At 39.0% G+C, this 23198-nt stretch overlaps 1 protein-coding gene across 1 annotated transcript in view; it reads right to left on the reverse strand.

Annotated features, from left to right (window-relative positions):
- LRPPRC (leucine rich pentatricopeptide repeat containing) overlaps window positions 1–23198 on the reverse strand; it is a 144355-nt gene that overhangs the window by 11761 nt on the left and 109396 nt on the right. The window contains exons 28-34 of the mRNA XM_054983556.1: window positions 16256–16398; window positions 16010–16124; window positions 13426–13552; window positions 9700–9788; window positions 5608–5812; window positions 2487–2626; window positions 1508–1623 (exon numbers count right to left, since the gene is read on the reverse strand). Coding sequence (XP_054839531.1) covers window positions 1508–1623; window positions 2487–2626; window positions 5608–5812; window positions 9700–9788; window positions 13426–13552; window positions 16010–16124; window positions 16256–16398 — 935 coding nt within the window. The remainder of the gene's footprint in view (window positions 1–1507; window positions 1624–2486; window positions 2627–5607; window positions 5813–9699; window positions 9789–13425; window positions 13553–16009; window positions 16125–16255; window positions 16399–23198) is intronic.

The raw sequence follows: 23198 nt of genomic DNA on the forward strand, positions 1-23198 counted from the left end.
AAAGAGAGGGTTTTTCTTTCCTCTTATCCTTTAAAGTACTTAACAGCTAAGCAGGAACGTAAGTGAATGTAGCACTATTTACTATCAGAAATTGGTAGCAGGCCTCAATTTGACACAGGGAGTCTACACAAAAGCAGCAATCTGCAGGATCACTGTGATTGTTTGACTGCCACCTGCTGGGAAAAGACTTCCTGTCGGAGCCTGTTTGTGTACACTGCCAATGGCAGCTCTTATCACCCATGGTTCGTTCTGCATATTTCTCAGCTTTATATTTAGCACTGTTAAAGTGGCATGAATGCTGTTGTCTCATTTCCTGAAGATAGCCGATTTTAAAAAACAGAGAGATTGAGGACCACCAGAGATCTGCATTTGTCAGAATGGGCCAGTGATACACAACTGAGCAGAATGCAAATGCAGCTTCTAATGATGATAATAACCACTACCACCACCCACCACCACCTTCTGAGGTACTCAGAGAAGGTGTTTGGTTGTTCAAAAGATGCTATTACAGAATGAAAATAGTTGCTAGTAAAGATTTATGGTATTTATCTCCAGATTTTCAGCAAAAATTAGCTTCAAATTGTTTATGGCAATTAAAATATTTTGCAATAAAGGCAGCTGTGTCTTATTTCATTTTTTGGTAATCTTTTGTTCTTGGCTCCCACCTCCTCTGGAGCACAGCCCTGTTTACCTTTAGGGTGCAGAAAATGACAGTGGGTCCTGGGATCAAAGCATTTACAGCATTATTTGAATTAAAGATATTAGGAGAGGGAGATCGTTCTGCATACAGAGATATCGATCAAAAGCTCCAGCACGATACTACCCCTTCTAGTCATTTCCCCTGCATTTGGGACATTTCCTATTAGATGAAAAACAAAACAATGCTCTCTTCTCAAACCAATACAATTCTGGTATTCATCTAAAATTTGAAATTGGCAGTTCAGGTCATGCTCATGGAAGACAAGTAGGGTTGCTAGGTCTATATAACTTCCCAGCAGGAGGGGGGGTGGGGACTTAGCAGTTACCTCGTGCTTCCTGGGAGCCTTGTTTTCATGTAAGTGCTCCTGGCATTTGTGTGATGACATCACTTCCAGGATCTTATTCCACCATGCTGGCTACAGGTGTATTTCTGCACTTTGTGCCAGGCAAATTCAGTCACTTTGTGCTGGGCAAAACTGGCCCAGGCAAAGCATGGGAGCAAGCCTGCAACTGGTGCGATGGTGTCACTTCTAGAAATGATATCGTCACAACCTGCCGGCAGGATGCCTGGTATGTGCTTTCCCTGGTTGCCTGCTGGTGGCGGGGTGTCACCTCTTGCCAATCACCAGCGATCGGCGGGCAACAGGGAAAACCCCCAGAAGATTCCTCACCACCAGTGGGCAACTGGAAAGCTTAAAGACAAGACCAGCACGTTCTGTACATGGACCTTAAACACAGGTATATATTTAAGAATGCCTTTATTTTTTTACAAGCCCACAGCATTGTTAGTACTCTAGTACATTATTACCTCTAGTAGAAATCTGGCATCGTCTACTCTTCCTGTATTAATATACTGAAGGAAAAGATCTGTGACCGGCCTGTAAATTCCAAACTGATTAGCTAATCGTTCAGCCATGGCACCCACTGAAAAATAAACAAATGTATGAATGACATAAAAAAATACATAACTGATGCTGTTTAAAACACACCAGCATGGTATATAGAAGTGTTGAATAAGTAAGGGCTGAAGCTATTAATTTTTAATATCGAGTATGGCATTTTAAGGCAGCTTATCTTTTTTAAAAAAATCATCATAATAAAACAATATCAGAATGGCAGACCAAAGGACAAGAGAAAAAAAAACAGCATTTGTGACCAGCAACAGCCAGTGAAATCATGTTCTACAGCTCAGTTAGCCAAACAGAACCGGGGAAGGGGGGTGATAACAATTATTAGCCTAACTAAAATAATAAATCAACAAAATTCCCAAAGCTTTTGAAAGACAGGATGGACTTTGCCTGGGGTCTAAAAATAATATAGAATATTCAGATGGATCTCCCTCAGGAGAGAGTCCTAAAATCGGATAAAGCAACAGAAACTGAAGTTTCTCTTTAAACAGGGCACAAATAAGCACACATGTTTGCTTCAGAACTGAGGACTAAGTCACTTGGGGCAAGTATAAACGGCCTTTAAAAGACCAGGATGCAAAACTTCCACCAAAGAAGCATCAGAAAAGACTGCCTCATGAGAGGGAATGGAAGACTTCTCCTAGCCCAGCCACAGGCCCATCTTGTTTTGAAAAAGGTCCTTGCTCCTACGGACACAAGGTATCATCTCTATGGCCTGGGCCACAGACTGGCAACAAGGAGGAAGAACAGCCTCTCTCAAGACCTGCTACCAAAGATGGAGATGCCACTACTGGGACCTTCTGAATACAAAATCATGTGCTTCACTACTTAGTCACAGCCTCAACAATTCTTGTTGATTGACCTGCATGGTTGACTTACAGCTTTCCAAAGCTTGTTCCAGTTTTTCTTCAATCAACTTTCTAAACACAAAGGAGATGCTAAAACCTGATGAAGCAGGACTCAGCTTTCCAGAGGTAAAAAGAGGTTCAAGGTATTCTACGGCACCATCAAGGTTGTTACTGAAGAAGAAACAGAAACATTACACTGGTTTAGTTCCTACTAAACCAAAAAAGGGCAAGTGCATTAATGTTTTATTTTATTACTACATTAATATTACACACAGTAGCAATGTTAAAAGTACCTATGACTCCATTCATGCAGATATTGTCACAACACAAAGTGAAACAAATTTATGGCTGAGTGGGTAAAGTTGGCACTAACTCCATTTCTTTCCAAACGAACTATGACCTATTCTATAGCTGAGTAACTCTGACATAAACGTTGCCTTTTTTCCTCCTTAACAGAACAAAGATGACTGCTGGTTAGTTCTTTGAAACAGTAAAAGGGCAAAAACAAAACATCAAGAAATAGCACTTGAATAATTAATACAGAAGAACCCAAAGAGTATTTTTATAATATTAAATTAAATATTTTCTTGAATTTTTCATAGCTGTCTTTTTGGATGCAAACACAGCCATATTTGATGCGAGATGTTTAACAGCTATGTCTCCCACACACACACTTTTTGGAGTGCAATGCACCATGAGAGAGTAAGGCATGAGAAAATATTGCTCTTGTAAGAAATAAAAACAGCTTATTTGGCCTTTGATAAAAGTTCTACATCCAAAAAGCTCATTTGCAAAATATTTTTCATAGAGGCACCATTTGAAAAAATATCAGTTCTTAAGTGACTGACATTTGTTATAGTTTTGTGATGAGTTTGGAGCTAATTGTTAACCCAGTGCAGTGCCTGAACTCCAAAATAAAGCAGTATTCCCTTTCCCAGGAGCTAGCAAGGCACTTGTTGATAAAAATGAAATCTGAACAGTTTGCTATAACTGGGAATACGATACAACACAACACAATTTAGAAGGGGGCAGGATCAGAAACTATTGCTCTTAGCAGAAGTCCCCAATTTTTTTGAGCCTCTGGGCACCTTTGGAATTCTGATACAATATGGTGGGTGCAACTACAGAATGGCTGCTGTGGAAGGCAGAGACACGCCCCCCCCCCCCCAAGAAAGCTAAAGTCCAGGGGAGAACAGAAATATTTTTAAAAATTCACTAGAAAAGAGTAAGAGACAAAATAAAACAAACACTGTGGCGGCATTATATTCTAATCTACAAAGCCCATCAGGTCTCCAGAGGGCAATCAGAAGCTGTACTGGTCAATTGCTCTCACCTGACCCAACCTACTTTCTGAAAACAATTGGCAGGCACGAGATAAGTTGCTGGGGGGGAGGGTCGCTATGTTGCTCAAAGGCACCACATTGGGGACCCCTAATCATGTCAGACAGACACATCATACAGACCTAATGTAAAAAAAGCAAATGAAGTTCCATTGAAAAAGTTTCCATAAGAAATTTCAAGATTGGTAACCACGTTAGTCTGTCTGTAGCAGCAGAAAAGAACAAGAGTCCAGTAACACCTATAAGACCAACAAAATTTGTGGTAGGATATGAGCTTTTGTGAGTCACGGCTCACTTCTTCAGATACCATCTGACATCTGAAGAAATGAGCTGACTCAAGAAAGCTCATACCCAACCACAAATTTTATTAGTCTTACAGGTGCTACTGGACTCTTGCTCTTTTCTACTGCATAGGAAAACTGTATGGCTTATATTTGGGATTCATTTAATAGAGTGGCAATCTAGCACCTTTGATTCTTCTCGATAGTCTCCACTCAACCTGGCAAAGAGAAATTGAGGGGAAACTCCAGGAGCATGGTCTTTCTCCCCAAGCCTTACTGCATCTTGGATACCAAAAAGCAAAAGAATCAATCAAACAGCAGCTCTGGGATCATGCCCTATAATCAGATAGGACACAGATACAGAAAAACCCAACAATTCTGCATCATGCCAAATGCTTCCAACCAGGAGACTATCTTAGATCCCTTGAGATCTCAAAGTATCAGAGATCCTTTACCCTTGCACGCTTCAACACTTTATCTTCAGCCCTCCTGGAAGGCAAATACCATCGTGTTCCACTCCTTCAGCAGCTCTGCTCATGCCATACAGGGAAAGCAGAGGCTATCAAACATGTTCTGCTGCACTGCCCATTCTACAATAACAGCTGATCTCACTATATAGCTCCAATCTTGTCAACTTTACCAGGAAGATCTGAACAACATTATGTATCCTTCTTGTAGACTCTTCCCAAGAGATAACTAACAAAGTTGCCAAATTTTGCCTTCAGGCATGGGGGACACGCTAGCAGTTGACTAAGCCTCAATAACTTGTTGGAGGAAGGTATCATCTCTCTGTCCCCTCTACAACCTGCATCCACAGTTCTGTGCTCATTTCACTGCCCTCCCTATTCTTGTTTTTATTGTTTTTATTTTACTCTTCTTTTATTCTCAGGAGCTGATTCTGTATTGAAATAAATTGATTGATTGAATCAAGTAACTGATGTGCACTTTAATATTCTTACATTTTCTGTATGTTCCTCAAAAAGGAGGTTTCCAGTGATTCCATTACAAAATTAAGCTCTCACCTTCCTTTCCTAGTCAGTACCATTCTGCACACATCTTTATAACTCTGAAAAATCACATAAACATCCTGCTTATGTAGAGAGGTGCAACACAAACGTAATCCTCACATTTGCAAAGAGAAAACCTTACTGATGTAAAGAGAAAAAAATTGCCACTGGCTTTGTGGAGGTTTGCATCGTGCTGTGAATTACAAGAGTAACAAGAGACTGCAGGCATCAGCCTAAGATGGGGCTCCATTGAGGTAGGCAGAATTTGATAAACGTACATGTTTGACATCACGAGCCTACTCAAAGTTCACTTATCCAGTAATAACCTGCCAGCTTCTGCATTTCATTAAATGGACTCCAGTCTCCATTGTTTCCTGGATAAGAAATCTCAATGGCAGCCAATTTTAGCATCCATTTAACTCTAATGAAGAGAAAGGTTATTTGTATGCAAGGAAAATAAGGTCACCATATTGCCTTTTTTCCTGCTTATAAAACAGAAGCAATATCCACTAGAAGGGGCTTACTTTTTGACGTGAGCCAACACTGTGTTATTGATGAAAAGCATACGCGACAATTTAATGGAACTGCTGAGGCTTCCCATCATTTCCTCAACTGTGCGTATCCCTTCCAGATCTCCCTTCTGAGCCAAAGCCTGAACAAGACGAGTAACTGCGAGCGGAATGGGCACTTTGTTGCTTTCAAGAAGGGTCTTGAGAGAAGACACTGCATCTGTTGAAGATAATACAGAGAATAAAAAGAAAGCTCTCCACTAAGAAACAGAAACTTGGGTATTCATATAACATCATATATGTACAGGAGTGGGGGGGAAAGAAAATATCCCAAACTCTCGTCACAGAAGAAGGTAAGGTTCTTTTGTGCTACAGAGAAAGCAATCATCTATATGACATGCTACATATATAATGACAAAAAACCCATGGTTGATTATCATGAAAACGAATAAATATGCTCCCTCCCCTCTCCGCTTCCCAGATATGGTTAAGAAATTGGACAATTCAGTGATAAACTAATTAGTTGTTTTGTCCAGATCATACTGGTCTCTACTTTTTCAACTAGGATTAAATCATGGTTTAGAATTCTGGTTTGGAGAACCAAGAACAAGTTTGGACAAAAACTATGGAACAAATTCCATAGCCATGTGCAAGGGGAGGCCACACACAGAAATTTCCCAGGCTTGTTCCTGTAAAGAAACCAACCACGGTTTGTCACTGCATGTGAATGAAGCCTATGGATAGTTGCTATTTTAGTTTCTTATGGCTCCTACTCAGCCCTAGTCAGCTTTTTGATCTTGTTCCTAGGATAAGAGCTTTCAAAAGTAAAACTACAACATGGCTCCTTAATTTTTTTTAAAAAAAGTATATCCCTCTCTCCACAGTGAATCACCACTTTATTTAGTCTAACTTCAATTAAAGTCTAACTTCAATTAAATACAAGACAGCCCAATAAAATAAGCATATGTAGCTACAGGACAAAAAAGTAACTGTTCTACAACTGGGGTATGGCCACAGAGGACCTCCACTGACAGGCAGCTCCAAATGGCAGAGGACAGTCTTACACTCCCTATTAAAGCCACTGGACTTTGGGTTACGTCACAACAACTGAATGTTTACTACAGAAGGCTAGAACGCTGTTTGGATATCATATAGGTATTTAAAAGGTGTTTAAAACAATCTATTGTGCTCTCTCCAAAATCAGAACATATGCTAAACCTTTCTAAATTAATTACATGGTCAATGCTTTGGTTATTTTGAATCTAGGCTGGCAAAAGGCACAACAAACGTAGAGTATGCCTCCATGACTATGCCCGCTGTTATTCATTTCATTTAGATTTGCCCCTAATAATTCTTCTTCCTTTTTTGTTTTTGTATTTTACTTTGTGGGTTTGCAGTATGGACATACAAATAGCGGAAGATCAATGAGGAGAAAAGAAGCAGCAGGGATAAAACCAAACCATTTACTCAGGGGAGGTAGGTTTTCCAGCTTCCCACTTCAGGGTAGAAGCAGCATGCCTATGTGCAAGTCAATTTACTTATGGGCAAATGATTTCTTTCCAGCATCCTGTTCCAAGCATTAAGCTGGTACACCACCTGCAAGTATGTTTACTTGCAAAAAGCCATCATCCGTTTGCCATTTCAAGTGAAAAGTTTCAAGGGGACAATGCTTCTCATAATGTCTGTGATCACTGTGGGAACTATTTCTTAAGTGGATGCATATAAGAGATTCACTGTGCTGCTTCACCTATTAAAATAAAACTGCATGTGCACATCACTATCTTTTAATATTATGGTATCACTACTGAGAACACAATTCATGTAATACCATTTATTAGGACAACTCAATGAGACATAACAGTTTGCAAGCTTTCAAGCTCACCAGAGCTCTTCATCAACCAGATGATACAAAAATTTTTTAAAAAACAGAGGGGAGTAAAAAAGCAGATTTTTCAGGGCATATTTGCAAGACTTGGTCATGCTAGCATGCAGTGCTGGCTTGTTGCTTTGAATCACTGTTGGGTGTTAGATTACAGCATGAGGCCTCCATTGTGTACTGGATACAGAGCAGATCACAACAGGTTTGAAATCTAAATAATACAGACCCTCCTAGGCAGCTTAAGAAGAAGTGATATTCATACAAAGGTATCAAGGGAGACTTAGAAGATTTAGCAAAGTTCTTCCAGCAGTAGCTCAATGTGTTGGAGGACATTCAAGGGGTAAACCAGGATGTGGATGCCAGAGCTAGATAGGGAAAGCCAGTGGTGAACACAGACACATCTGGATTCAACCTCCTGCATGCAGGTTCAATGCAAAACCAAGGTGATCTAAAGTGAAGTGGATCTGTTCACTAACAGCCTATTGTTATTTTCTTTTAGAGTGGCAGCTGGAAGGGCTGGAACCCAAAAAAGCACAAAGTGGCTTCAAGTGACCTTGCATTCCAAGTCAGAGTGGGGTCAAGGAGCTATTCTGGACAATCATTTCTGAAGTTGATCTTAGGACAACTTATCTGGCAAGCTGGGATAATGACACTACTCAGGGCTAGAGATATACTCAGAATGCACCACAAAAGCAGACCTCATTCCAGAAGCCTTTTGTTACCCCAGGACACAAATTTGGGTGATGGAACAATGAGGGGTGCTGTCAACACTGAGAATGAAAGAAGGGGAGGTGCTGAAGTTAAAGACTGGGACGGCCCATTGAAAAGGACTATCAGGCAGCAAGAGGAACAAAAGGAAATGGAACCTGCAAAAATAGGTCTACTTAGTGGCATGTGAAAATGCTGTATTTGCAGCTGACTTGCTGGGGTTCAAGTCAAGGTTTTAATTACTGAAATTAAGTAATAAAGGACAGGATTTAAATTGACCAAAGTCAATTGTAAGGGATACAGGATTCAAATTGACCGAAGTTCAGAATTTTAACAAACACCAGCAATATGACCTTGAGTCATACAATTTAGATCTAGGAGAACAGCAACCGAAAGGGATGTAAATTGAGCAGACGAAAGAACTGTGAATACAACTCCTCATGTTTGTTTTACAGTGTCTTAGTAAACAGACTTTCTTCCTCTGGGTGTCCAAATGGCATTATTTTGCAATATATACATTCACTGACAGAGAAGTAATGATACTGGATACTTGGAAACTAGCCCTCCATCTATAATAATGCATTTATAAAAAATGGTCTCTGAAACAAAGCAAAAAATTAAATTGACATCTACACAAGAAACTATATGATGACACAAATGCTAATCAAGAAGCAGTTATTTCAACTGTGCCCAGTTCTACAAGACCTATTTTAAAGGCTAAGTGCTCTACAAGTGCTCTAGGTAATGTTGTGACAACTTGGGACTTCTGTAGTCCTGTTTTGTTCTGCTAAAACTATCACTTTCCATTCTCTGTATATCCTCAAAGCTGAAGCTAAGCAACATGTATAGAGAAAAACGCAGACCAACTGTAAAAGCAGTTCATCACTGCATTCCCAAGTCATTTATTTTGCTCACCCAACATTTGTTGCCATGCAGTGTAAGATTAAAAGGAGCACAAAAGCACAATGTATGTTTCATTACTGTTGGTATTGCAAACTATTAAAAAGTATTAGATTAAGGTTTTTTAAAATCAATATTATAATCATTTAGTGCACAACTATGCACATTTAACACTCAATTTAACTCACTTGATATCTTGCACTACCAACACAATGTGCGGGAAGAAACTGCTGGGAATTGTTTCAGATGCTCCTAAGTATGTTAATTTCCAAAGCAAAATGACTTGTGCTGTGAATTTTAACGCACTTGAAAGCCTGTACTTTCTCTCGTTCTGGAGCACAAATTTTGCATGTCTGAAGAGCTGTGATTCATCTTAAGAAAACCCATCTTGTGTTAAATGGAACGGAAACTGGACTAAGTGGTCAAATGACAAGTACATTCATATTCAAGCTGTATTATAAATGCATGTACAGTAATTTACGTCTCTCAGCTACCACAAAAGGCGCTTGATAAGCAGGTAATTTGCTAAATGGACTCCTTTATCCAAGTATTCGAAGGGCGTTACAAGAAAAATCTGCAGAGGCATTAATGTGACGTAAAGGTCAAGCATTGTGACATACCTTTCAAATAATCCCGCCTAACTTGCGTTATGATGAGGAGGCTGCTGGCAGCATCGTTCAGCACGAAGCCCTTGATGTGGGTCTCAGCGCTAAAAGAAGCAGACATTTAGAAAGGAATTACTGACATGCTTCTGATACGATAATAAATGGTTGAGCACCAAGGTGAAATTATAAAAACTACTGTTCGTATGTTAAAAATATTGCTGCAAAATATCGACCTGGAGACAGCTTTTGTGTTATCCTGTCAATGGTTATAGAAGGATAATTTTTTTGTGCATTCTGACAGATGACAAAGTTGGAAATGAGCAACAAAAGAAACAAAGTACAAGATTTTTTTTTTAAACAATCGGTTCAGATTCTTGAATGCTGACATATTAGATGACGAAAATAACTGCATGCCCTGCATTGTTCTGCTGTATCCTAAGCGGGATACTTTTTCTTCTTTTTAAAACAGTCACCATAATTATAAAATGTAAAACTATTCTTTCCACAATAAAAAATGAAACATTTATTTTCAGCACTGTATATTTAAAATATAAACTAAAGGGATATTATGAACCAACACCATATCATTTGGTTGATTTAATTTTCAAATTTCTGTCATCTAGATGTATACAGGGTTTTTAAAAAATCGACATATTGCATTTGCCAACTTAAAATGAAATTTCAACTCATCAGTTCTGTATTCCTTACAATGCAAAAAAAAAATCTTCACAGATCTATAGCTAAAGAGGACTTAGCTTTAACAATATCATAAAAAACTTTCAAGAAACATTCATTCAGAGCAGATACCCCCAAAACATTTTCTTTTTTTGTGTGCATGCTTCCAGATGCTCTCACCACCTCTAATGAAATTTAAATTTTCTTTTTAATATCTTAGGAAAACTTTACAAGGTTCATAGAAAATCTCCACTGGCAAGAGCATGTGTATGACTGCCATTTGCCATATCAACAATCGAGATAAACTGCAGTGATCATCTTGTGGCAAACAACTGAGCAGCCTACCTACTTGAACTTATGAGCCGAGCGGATTAGAAGGCAAGCAGGGTCATTGCTAAATTATTCTCCTCAATCCCAAGAAAATCCTTCATTGAGTACACAATATGACTATCCTCTCAGTCACTTTCAGCCTCTGGGGCCCACAAATGCAGTCATTGGACTCAGGATTTTCTTACTCTCCCAACCAATCCCCTTAATCCCTGCCTAAGCGCCCATTGCTCAGTTCCGCTTTTTTTCATTGTCCCATCTGTCAAAGCCCTTAAGTCAACAATTCATGCATGAGACTGTAAATTACATGTAACAAAGGATTTACTTTCTCCAATCTTCCAATCTTTAGTGTGATTAAATAGATGTTAGCCACTATTACAGAACTAATCTCTCATTCCAATACTACTACATTTCTATTTTAGAACCATACCTAAAATTCATTAGAATCCTAGACGTAGGACTCTTGGCTGACCAAAAGCATTATAAAACTTGAATTTTCTTCAATATTTACCTTTAGAAAAACCATCCCTACTAACTAATTTGGTCTCTCTTGTACACCAGGTAAATATGTTATTATAAGGTCGTGGACTGAGGTATCTGGAAGATCACATGCTGCCATATACACTTGCCTGGCCAATGCATTCATCTTCAATTCTTATCCACATCCCTTCATGAGTAAGACAGATGGCCATCAATGATAGGATCTTCTAAGGAGTGTTATCCTAGTTATGGAATTCGTTTTACCTTTCTCCTTCATGATGGTGCCAGGGTAAAATGTTTTTATTTCAGCAAATGCTTAAATTAAGGGAAAACACCTGTTGTCTCCCCAGTGCTAATTATTTTCTTGGTTGGTTTTCTTGGTTTTACTATTTCTACTGTTTACTACTTTGCCATGTGTGCACTTACAAGTGAACCACTAAATATTTGTCTTATGGGTCACTGATAAATCTAATGCACAGGATCCTTCTATACTATGAGTAGTACAATATTTTCTTTCAGGCCTATAGGAAATTTCAATCCTTTCAATGTTCATTATATTAATAAGAACGTATAACCCCTCTGAGTTCAGAGTTTGCTTCTAGACTCTGGATGCTTCATCCATTTATTGTTTCAGGTGGGTATCCGTGCTTGTCTATTGTCGAAGTCCAGTAGCACCTAAAAGATCAACTAGATTTCCAGGGTATGAGCTTTCAAAAGTCAGAGCTCTCAAAAGCTCATATCCTGGAAATCTAGTTGTCCTTTAAGATGATACTGGACCCAAATCTTGCCCATTTATTATTATGCAGTCTTTCTTTTTACAAAAACAAAAGCAAAAAAACTAGACAGCAGTTGGGCCAACATAAAGGGATCTCCCTTGCTCTCTCCTTCTCTTCCTGCATTGGGTAGTCTGCCACTGATGGGGCTGAAATCTGTCTTTCATTAGTTTAAATAAAGTGAAAAATGGCCTGAAGCATTATTCCCGAGCATGCCACAAAACCAGCCCAGACTGGCTATCAGACTAGTTTTCCCTGACAATATTTCACTACTTATTGTAATATCAACAGCACACCTGCTGATTTTGCATTGCCTATAATAAGAAATGTAAGGTGTAATGTAGTAATTAAGGCGTTTATGAATGACAGCAATTTTTGGCAAGCATTTGTGCTGGAACTTTTGTGAGGAAAGTCACAAGGTATCCAGAGCATTTTGGCAAGTTTTTTGCTTGTTTTTGTACCCCACATAGCACAAATTTTCCCTTTAGCTCACACAACTGTGCTGCAGAAACAAGATGTTATCTTGTTCACTGAACCCATCATTTTTGGGGTGACTGCCATATTTTTAAGAATCAAATTATGCATTAAACTTGTATAGCCTAGGGAGGTGCATCTAGCCCCTTTACTTTCTATCTTTAGGAGGCTGCTGAAGACCGCTTTATTTAGAACTGCATTCAATTAGTTTGCCATTTATTGACAGTCTTATACTGTTATTTTAAACGGAAGTCTTTTTAATGTATTTTTAATATCTGTTGTAAGCTGTCTTGAGTGCCATAAGGTAGAAAGGCAGCAAATAAATGGTAATAAATAAATAAATAAATAAATAAATAAATAAATAAATAAATCTCTATGTAGAGGAACAGCTTTGCTCCATTTTTAAACATTTTTATAATGTAATTTCTGTGGTAAAATCTGCTAGCCTTACTCCAAAAGCATCAAGCAGTCAACAAATTATAAAGATTAAGAAATTATAACACAGAAACTATTTCTGTGGTCAGACAGCTGCATGTTTAATCAACCACCCTGGAACAACTATATTCCTGAGGGACAAAATTAGTCTTGTAGTGATTGGCATACATGGTAAGGGATTCATATTTTATGCCCAATTCACTAAATTTGACTTCCTACTCATACCATTCTGTCAGTGCACTTACTAAAAAGCCACATTTGTAGTGCCCCATGTCTGGTGTTTGGAGCTTAAGGACTAACCATCCATAAAAAGTGAATGGTGCTTGGATGATGTGTGCATTTGTTAAATTGTTAAGAGTACCAAGTGTACGGTTCTGCTGTAATGCATCATCAGCTACAAAATGACCCGAGAAAGCCACCCTTTTTGACTTATGACATACAGCACATTGGAAATACCCATGCATTATGCTGCTCCCAAGCAAGGCTATTTTCCTATTAGAAAATGATAAATTTACCTGAAAACTAAAATATGCAATATTTTTATGCAAAGTTACAAATGTACAGATATAAGACTTACATGTTTTTTACTTCCATGGCTTTTTCAAGATAACCCTTGCCCAGCAAAGCTTTTATAAGGTGGGAATAAGCATGGGAATTAAACATGATATCCTTCCTTTGTGCCTCTAGTAAAATATTGTATGCTCCTGCAAGGAGAATTAAAAAAACAATTGATGTGTCAGTTTATACTGAAGTGCCATAAAAGAGCATTCACATCTTTTTATAAAAAGACAGCATTTGAAATAAATCTATTCCTCTTTTCTTCAAATATCTTTGAGTCCAAAGCTATATTTAAGAAACTGTCTGTTTTCTCAGTTAAAGTGAATGCTTTTCCCTTTGTAATTGTTTTAAAAAATACAGAAATCTTTTCTAAACTTTCAGTAACTTAAATTTTCCTTCACAGTTTAAAACAGTCACACATATATGTATGTACAACACACCCAGTTACTGCCAGTAATGACTTTAACAACTTATGCCTTAACCATGAATAAATTTCCCTTTTGAAGTTCATCAGCAAGTCCAGGACTATGCCATTTGTTTTGCAAACATACTGCATAGAATTTTAGTGTTATTCCTAATTCTCAGGTAGGGAATTACGAAGTTTGATATCGTATCATAGCAGCATGCAGCAAATATTGGTGGTGTTTTCAGTACTGGGAGAACAAATTATTTGGCTACGACAAGGTTTACATAAAAACATACAATTTACAAATATACAGATATTTAACAAGTAAACTAAAGCTGCATTTATTTGACTGATTAACAGTTTTATTTCACACATTCACAATAACTGTCAGTTTGTGAAAAGACGTTACCCAAAAAAAAAAAGAAAAAAGGAAATCACACTTTTCAGTCATTTACTTTTCTGAAACAAGATGATGCAGCTGTAAACACATTGTAGAAATTGTAATATATACTAAAAAAAAAATTCTACATCTGGAAAAAAATTGAGTTTGCTAATTTCACTCAAAGAAATATCAAAGTAATTTTTAATGTTTGAAATAGAAATGCAAACTGAATAGTACATAAGATCCTATATGCTTTGCATATAGCCGCCCTGAGCCCATTCGTGGGGAGGGCGGGATATAAGTCAAATAAAATAAATAAATAAATATGAAAAGTTGAAAATTTATTTATAGATCAAGAAACAGAATAAATGAGTAACAACTCGAAATGTTACATCAGACCCGTTACATATTCTTAGCAATTCAAGTTCTTCTCCTTACCTGAACTATGTTATGCTCAAGGACTAAAGATTCACTAGTATTCATTTAAATATGGGACATTATTCAAATACTGTTGCATATATTCAGAACACTTGGTACATACAAAGATATTCATTAATTTTAAAAATTCCCAGGGAAATACTTAAATATTAGTATTTATCTGGTCAGGGACTAGAAAATGAGTGAAAGAAATCAGCAAAGCCAACAGAAGCAAGAAAATTTACTAACAATATAGGTAGTAGTATTTCTGTGTGGTTTTTCAGGAGAAATTACTGAACATCTAATCAGTAACAAAACAGTTGACCCTAGAACTCCAGAACATTTCAGCCTCCAGCAAACCTGCTACGAAGCAGATCATTTTGTGCTGGTTTCCACTGATATATTAGGAAATTATTCTCCTCATAAGGACCACTACCAAAATTATTAGATTCCATCACAGTCCAGAAGACATGCTCCATGAAATACTTGGGGGTGATGGGACTAAGCCTGACAGTGCGGAAAGTAGTTATGGGTCCTATGACCACCATTTGGGGACAGAATCATTTTGGGAGAAGGACAACAGTAAGGGTACTGTGATCTCATGGGTTTTACTAAGAGGTGTTCTAGTTTATTAGTAAAACCTAAACAGAAAGAAAGGGTTGGGGATGTAATGGCCAGATGAAAACTTAATAAGGGTTGAATCCAAGTGTAAGCTGAACAGACTCCAAGCAGACTCTGTTAGTTTTTTAAAATTTATTCTGTACATCCATCTCCTTGGGAATACTTTTTGAGAACATAATGTGGTACATGAGAGGGTTTATTTTTTTGCTGGAATCATCTCTGTGTTCAGTGACATACACTCTCAGTGGACTTTTCAGGATTCTTCCCCCCTCACCACCATCACTAGTCCATGCAAGTTTGGGGAAATTCTAGGTACAACCAAATGCCCACAAGGTATGCACAGAGTGATTTATGATCACAATAGCAGTCACTGGTGATACTTTTTCCTAACTATGCTTATTTAATTAAATGAGAGAATTAATTTATGCAGTAGAAAAGATATCTCTCCTCCCTCTAGAATTTATCAGCAAACTCAACTTATTCTATTCCAACTTAATCAAGATAGGATTTCTCACTGCAGAAAATAATGGTCACACCGATAAACTAGCCACAAACTATTCTTTATCATAAGCAAGGAGGAAAAAGCATAGAGTGCTTGTAGGTTCTATACTATAAGAAGAATAAATCTGGTAACATTTCGAAAATGTTTTCTACAGTAGTTTTGTGCAGCACAGCATTCACTATGTGGTGCAGATCACCAAAGGGCATCCAGTTTGTATTGAAAGAGTTAACATATTTTGAAAAACAAGAAACTAGGAAGAATCATTGTTCATTTACCTTCAACTTTACCCTTTTTGCAGAGTATAAACATTTTCTCCTGAAAATCGAAAGATGGCTCAGAAGGCTGCAGAGAAGAAGAAAGACTAGGACGGGCATCCTCATCGTACCAAGCCTTTAAAAAACAAAGTAGCAGTTTACACCAGCAGAGTTGTTCTCCCCTTATGTTCCCTCTTAGGATCCAGTGTAACAAGGCATATTCTTTAATGCAAATATTTCACCATGAATATCAAAAGTGAAATTCACCTCAGGCACATCAAATGGAACTTCCTGATTATTCATTTTAAGAATATCTGCTAGCAACCTCAAGGTTCTTTCACGTGGGATGACATTTTCTTCTTGCATTTTAGTCCAAATAGCTTCAGCCTGTTGCCCATCACTGTTTTGCTCTGAAAGGAGAAGTTAAGCACAAGCAAAATTAAACAAACATTTTCTTTAGCAAGCTGCTTTTATTGTTACAAAAATGGTCAAAATCAACTTCCTTATTTGCTTAAACAAAAGTGTAAATGCACTCATATTTTTGGTTCCCAAAAATATGGGAACCAAAAAAACCCAAACCAAAATGGATCACAGTAATAACTGTCACAAGACATTAAATAAGCACTGCGACCCAGAGGGCTGCTAACTATCATGCAACTCCTCAAACAAGTGACTTAAGAAGAGACCAGTACAGAAGAAGGCACTACAATGGAGGATGAGGAAGATGGAGAAGGGAAATGTTGGAGAGGCAGTTGATGCATCTGTACACCAAAACAATTCTTTCCTTGACATTGGCTAGTATTTAATGTAATGTAAAATAGCATAACTGGACTATTGCAGTGTGCTGTACTTGGGGCTACGCTTGAACAGCATTCACTTAGTGCAGATTGTTGGTTGGAACCATCTATTGGGAACATGTGACCATGATATTACAGCAATTACACTGGCTACTAATCTGCTCCCAAGTACAATTCAAGGTGTTTGTTTTGGCCTTTAAAGCCCTACATCGCTTGGAACCGGAGTATCTGAAGGACTGTCTTCTCCCATATGTTCCCGCCCATGAATCACAGGGAGAAGCCCAAGCTCATCTGGTGGGTATATGAGAAAAGGCACTTGGGTGGTAGTCCAACAACTACGGAGCAGCATCTCCGTGATAGTGCGCCTGGCCCCTTCAACAAGGAAGAAAAAAGGGGGTGTGGGGGAAGGTCCCCACAAACTCAACCCAAACAAGCAGGAGAAAAGAAATGGGGTCAAGTAACAAGCTAAAATATATATACAACTGTAGATTAAAAACAAGTTAATTTTTAGGTTGTTACTTGACCCCATTTCTGTTCCTGTGCCTGGCCCCCTCCCTGCCAATCTTGAGGAGACAGCTGAAGACATTTTTATTGAGGACTGTTTTTAATTAACTTTGTTTTATTCATTTTATGGTTTTTTAAATTTATTTATACCCTAAGCCATCCTGAGTTCCTAAAAGGTAGAAAGGTGGCTAGTAAAAGTTTTAAAATAACTAAATACATAAATGAAATCTTTTCAAAATGAATTTTGGGTGGGCATTCTAGTAAAGTCTGCCAGGCTCTGGCAAAAACATTTCTAACAACTGGCACAACAAATGTTTCTTTCCTTCAGTCTCTCATTCCCTGGGACCAGCATGGCAACAATACAAGTTATCAAACAGAACTAAAATTTTATTTGCAAATGGTATGAAGTCTAAGTTTATTCTTGAAATCTCCAGTCAATCCTCACTATTTTAAAATTGTATTTAATTACATTATTTATAATCTGTCTTTCTCACTGAGACTCAAGGCAGATTACACAGTGTCAGTCAGTACAGTCAATATTAAAGACATTTCTGTTATCTTCGACAGACCAGGCAGCTTGCCCCTTATCTCTCGTCCCGCGACTTGACTACAGTGGTCCAAGCAATGGTCACCTCTAGGCTGGACTACTGTAACACACTCTACCCTGGGCTTCCCCTGAACCTTATCTGGCGGTTACAGCTGGTACAGAATGCAGCAGTGCTGGTCATCACCGGAACGCCGATGCGTGCGCATATAACACCGGTATTGCATCAGCTGCACTGGTTGCTGGTGGAGTACCGAATCAGGTTCAAGGTTTTGGTACTAACCTATAAAGCCCTATATGGACTGGGACTGGCGTATCTGTGGGACCGCCTCTCCCCATATGAACCCCAGAGGACTCTTCGCTCTAGCGATAAGCATCTATTAAAGATTCCTGGCCCTAGGGAGGCCCGCCTGGCATCGACCAGAACCAGGGCTTTTTCAGTCCGGGCCCCAGCCTGGTGGAACGCTCTGTCTAATGAGACCAGGGCCCGGCGAGATTTATTAGCATTTCGCTGGGCCTGTAAGACAGAGCTGTGCCGCCTGGCATATGGTTGATGCTGGGCGGTGCCCCCTAGCCAGGGGAGCACAGTATATGCCCTCCCTACTAGTGACACCTCCATCTCTCATACATCCCTGGCAAAATACTCTGGAGATGGCTAAATAGGGGGTCGTCTGGATTATGTGCATACATACACACACATATATGTGTGTGTGTGTGTGTGTGTGTGTGAATATGTTTACGTGTATTTTAATCTATGTATTTGGATGTTTTATAATTTTAAATTGTATATATGGTGAAATATGTTTTTAATCTTGGTTGTGATCCGCCCTGAGCCTGCTGATGTGGGGAGGGCAGAATATTAATTAAATATAAATAAATAAAATAAACAAACAAACATGTAATGGGATATGCATGCAAATTTGCAAATATTTAAAAACCAATACAGCGCTGAAGAAATGTTGAAACAGAACATAAGCAATTCTACTACTGACATATTAAACAACATAGGAACTAACAGTAGAATCATACTTATAGCAATAGTTGTGAAGTCAATGGTTCCTCAATATTTACAGCAATAGCAGTCTGTGGCCCCTTCTTATCCCTTTACTGATGGGTTCACTATATATTTACTGACGGATTTTTTGAGACCACTTCCTTACAGTACAGCCCTCCTATATGAGTAAACAGCCCTCTTGAATAATTCAATTTTGCATCATTTTTGGAAGGCCTAGACTAAAAAAATGACTGGTATACAATCTTATTCAATAAACTGGGCCTTCCATTGTAATTCTCTGAAAATTAAGCCCTTCAGAATTCTCATTTGTATGATAAACTTTTTTTCAAAAAGAGAAAACTATTGCATTTTGGATATATCGCAGATCGGTGCTGGGCAAGGGCTCCAATAGGGAGTCAAAATACTTTTCTCAGAGAAGGCTGCCCATTACAGAGCTATACAAGTTATTATTTTGACCAATAAGGAAGAAGACTGCAGAAACACAAGGAGGGTGTTCCTGTGAAAACAAATGCTTCTGTTTTGGGGTGTGCTGAATAGTGATTAAAGTACCTAATCAGGATGGGGGGGGGGGAACACCCTGGCTCAAATCTGCACTTAGCCATGAAGGTCACTGGGTGGTCCTAGGCTAGTGAGTTCATCTCAGCCTAACCTACTTCACAGGTTTGTGGTGAGGCTAAAACTGGGAGAGCAGAACCACATGCTATCCTGAGCCTCTTGCCAGCTGAGAACTTATATAATAGATGAAACAACTCTCATTTTAATCTGGGGATGGGGGTGGGTGGGGAAGGGGGCCTTGTGTTTTAGAAACACCGGCCTGGGGAAACACCAGCCTGGAAAGAGATACTAAAAGAACTTCTGTCATTTAAGTAATAACCTCTTATGTGATAAGAAATATTGTTAGGTGCCAATGCTAGCTTCCCCGAGTATACCATTATTTTTATTGTTCTGCCATATTCACATTATATCAGCTTTGGTGATATTCTGTCTTTGATGGGCTGAGTCTGGCCTAAAGGCAGTGCTGATCGTATTGATTACACTCTGTAATCCACCTTCAGTCTTGGTGAGAAAGGCAAGCTATTAATAACGAGAGGGTTGTTTCTCTCATGTGCTTCCTATAATGCCTAATTTAAACTTGATATTGGCTGAGGCACCTGCGGGACTTGGCAGCTATACTGCTTTACTCAGATAACAACCCAGTTTAAATGAGATGATGTGAGATGAAAAATCCTGTGGTAGAATGTTTTTGTCTCACTGAGGCCACATATTAACCAAGACTGCATGCAGAAGAATGATGTAGTACAATGTTGAAGAGGTAAAAGGCACTGCACACTGCAGACTGTAGGTGGTGAACTCCATTTTTGAATGCTTGTTCATATAAAGAAGACCATTCAAATATAAAACTAAGCACACCTGGGGGGAGGAACCCTTTCTCATCTCCCTGCCTTGCTGTGCTGGCTTTGTGTTTGCACAACGTTATTAAAACATGGGAACATTACAAAATGCGATCCTCCTCGACTAATTTGACATGACACAGTCCATTCTATTACTTCATTCTCTTCCATGTGTTAATCAGGTTAACCTCTCTGTTTTCAGATGGAGTGGGGGGATTTAGAGAATGTTCAATGCCCTCCCCCAGAAGGATCCTTTCAAGATCTATGCCCATCCTTTTGGCAGAGAAAGGAGCCTCCCTTCCCCCCCCCCCGATTATTCATGGGTAATTGCCTGCAGAAGATGAAACATCCTCATTAGTCTGCATACAGCATGTAGGACACAGGTTTCTATAAAAATTTTAGGTTTGCACTCAGCAGCATTCCTACATTTGTAGACTGAGGGGAACACTGAATCTAGTGATTCAAATACACAGAAACAGCTACAGAAACAGCGTGGTACAAGCCCATGCAACAATTCTGACAGGTGGTCTTGAATAGTCAGAAGAAGTAGGTAAAGGCATGGGGTGTGTGGTTTTAATATGGCAAAGCTGCAAACCTTTCCATTTATTTGAGTAGATGTACATTTTCTTGCTGACTGAAGAATTTGCATGTCAGAGTTTGATAAAATTTAACTTTTTAGATTTCTCCTCTCAGCAGACATGCTGTCAGTGTGAGTAACCAACTGGAGGGAGACAGGCTGCTGTTGGGAAGGAAGAGGACTCCCTCCTATTGAAGGAAGACGGGTGTTTTTAAGCTTAGATTTATATAGCAGAAACGCACCCTATTTTTCTAACTTTGTGGCTGGTGAGAAAATGAAATACAATACAAAAAATGAATAAGGCATACAATAAGCCATTTCTCTGCAGAACATTTTTGACAACAAAAGACGAGGATGCTCTTTTATTTGCAAACAACCTACTTTCATGTTTTATTGAGAGGTAAAGGAATCCAAACGCCACCTATCCTAAATACAGTTCTAGATGGGTAGCCACATTCGCCTGCTGCAGCAACAGAGTGGCATTTCAAAAACTAGAAATATAATGTGGTATAAGCTTTTGTGTATTACAGCCCACTCTGTCAGATTCATGAAGTGATATCTCAATTGACAAACATATATATGCAAAAACATGTCCCTGAAATATAACGGACAGCAATGGGTGTGACAAAGGTACAAGACTTGCTTCAGGAGTGTTCGGGCTCAGATATATTTTTACACAAACTTACTTCCAGTCCTTGTATTTCGTAGCCATTTGGCACAGTATGCTTCTGACAAAAGGGACTCTTATGGCCAGTTCGGATGTACTACCCAACCATAGTTGGGTGACAAAGTGCAACTCTATGCTCCTGTCTTCACTCTTTCTTGCAAGTGGTTCTTCCACTAGAAGTTTTTGCTAACTACAGCTTCCTATGTTTCCTGGATATACAAACTTTGATCAGTGTTAGCCTCCAAATTACAAACTGTAAGCCTAACTGCAAACCACAGCCTGACCTGGCATTCGCCAAAGAGGCAATCATGGTAAAAATCAAGAAGTGAAGGAGGAAGCTTGTGTATAAATGGAAAAGAGCTGCTGGGGTACACTGGGTTGTCACAAACCATGGTTTCATGAGATGTCTGAACTTAAAGCATCACAAGAATCCCCCCCCGCCGCCCCAAACACAATGTAGTCTTCAAAGATTATGTTCACAGATGTTCATGTATGTTTGTGTAAGCTGGAACATTTATTGTACTCAAAATGCTGACTGATATATGGGTTGCTCCTATAATTAATTAAAACACACACATACAGGACATGGCCACAAATATGTGAAAAGAAGAGCTGCACTGGCTCCCAGTGGAATTCCGGATCAAGTTCAAGGTTTTGGTTCTGACCTTTAAAGCCCTTAGCAGACTGGATGGAACCAGCATACCTGTGGGACCGCCTCTCATCTAATATTCCCCAGAGGATGCTCCATTCAGCAGGAAAACATCTACTGGTGGTCCCTGGTCCCAAGCAGGTCTGTCTTGCCTCAACCAGGGCCGAGACCATTTCAGCCCTGGTCCCAACCTGGTGGAACTCTCTCTCTGAGACAACTCAGGCTCAGTGGGATTTATTATCATTCCGCTGGGGCTGTAAGATGTAAATGTTTTGCCAGGCTTTTGGTGTTTGAGGCAAATGGCCCCCCTCCTCGGCCTCCTACTGAAGGGAAGTCTGCCCCCCAGCCTTAGCTTCTTTATTTGTTGTTTGCCATGGGCCCAACCATGGGCCCAAATGATTTCATGTGAGATTTTGCAATATGCGCTGTTGAGGGTGAGTTGTGAAATTGCTCTTTTTATGCTACCAGTTTTGTTTGTTTCTGTATTTTTAAACTGATGTGATCTGCTCTGAGCCTACTTGTGGGGACAGCGGACTACAAATTGAATTAATAATAATATTTCTATAACTCATGATCTCATCAACTGCAGCTTTCTGATATGACAGCTACAGAACTGCAAAAGATGGCGTTACTTGGAACAGTGTACATTTTACACAGATACCTGGCTGATACTTAGGTCTCTAGTGGACACTTGTATCAGCTCAGCAAGGCCAATCAATGATCTTGATCTTTATTTATTATTGATTGTGTTGTATGAAATTTGAATGATGACGATGATGATGATACAAGCATGAGGAATTTGTCTTTTTCATTAGCAGTTCTAGCAGAGCTTCCTCAGAGGAACAGGTTTGGGAATGCATAGTACAATGGCTCGACATTTTGTTTAAACAGTAGATCCCCATTCCCCATCCCATGCTGTGTCAAAATGTTTTTGAAAGAAGCACAAGCCCAAAGCTCTCACAGGTGCAGGAACTGCTGTGCTGTTTTGTGGATCTCAGCCTATATATTTTTGAACCTGCCAAGAGGCAGTTTGCAGAAAGCATGGATGCATAAAGCAGGCTTTACA

Source organism: Eublepharis macularius, chromosome 1 (genome assembly GCF_028583425.1).
Source record: "Eublepharis macularius isolate TG4126 chromosome 1, MPM_Emac_v1.0, whole genome shotgun sequence".
Classification (NCBI taxonomy): domain Eukaryota; kingdom Metazoa; phylum Chordata; class Lepidosauria; order Squamata; family Eublepharidae; genus Eublepharis; species Eublepharis macularius.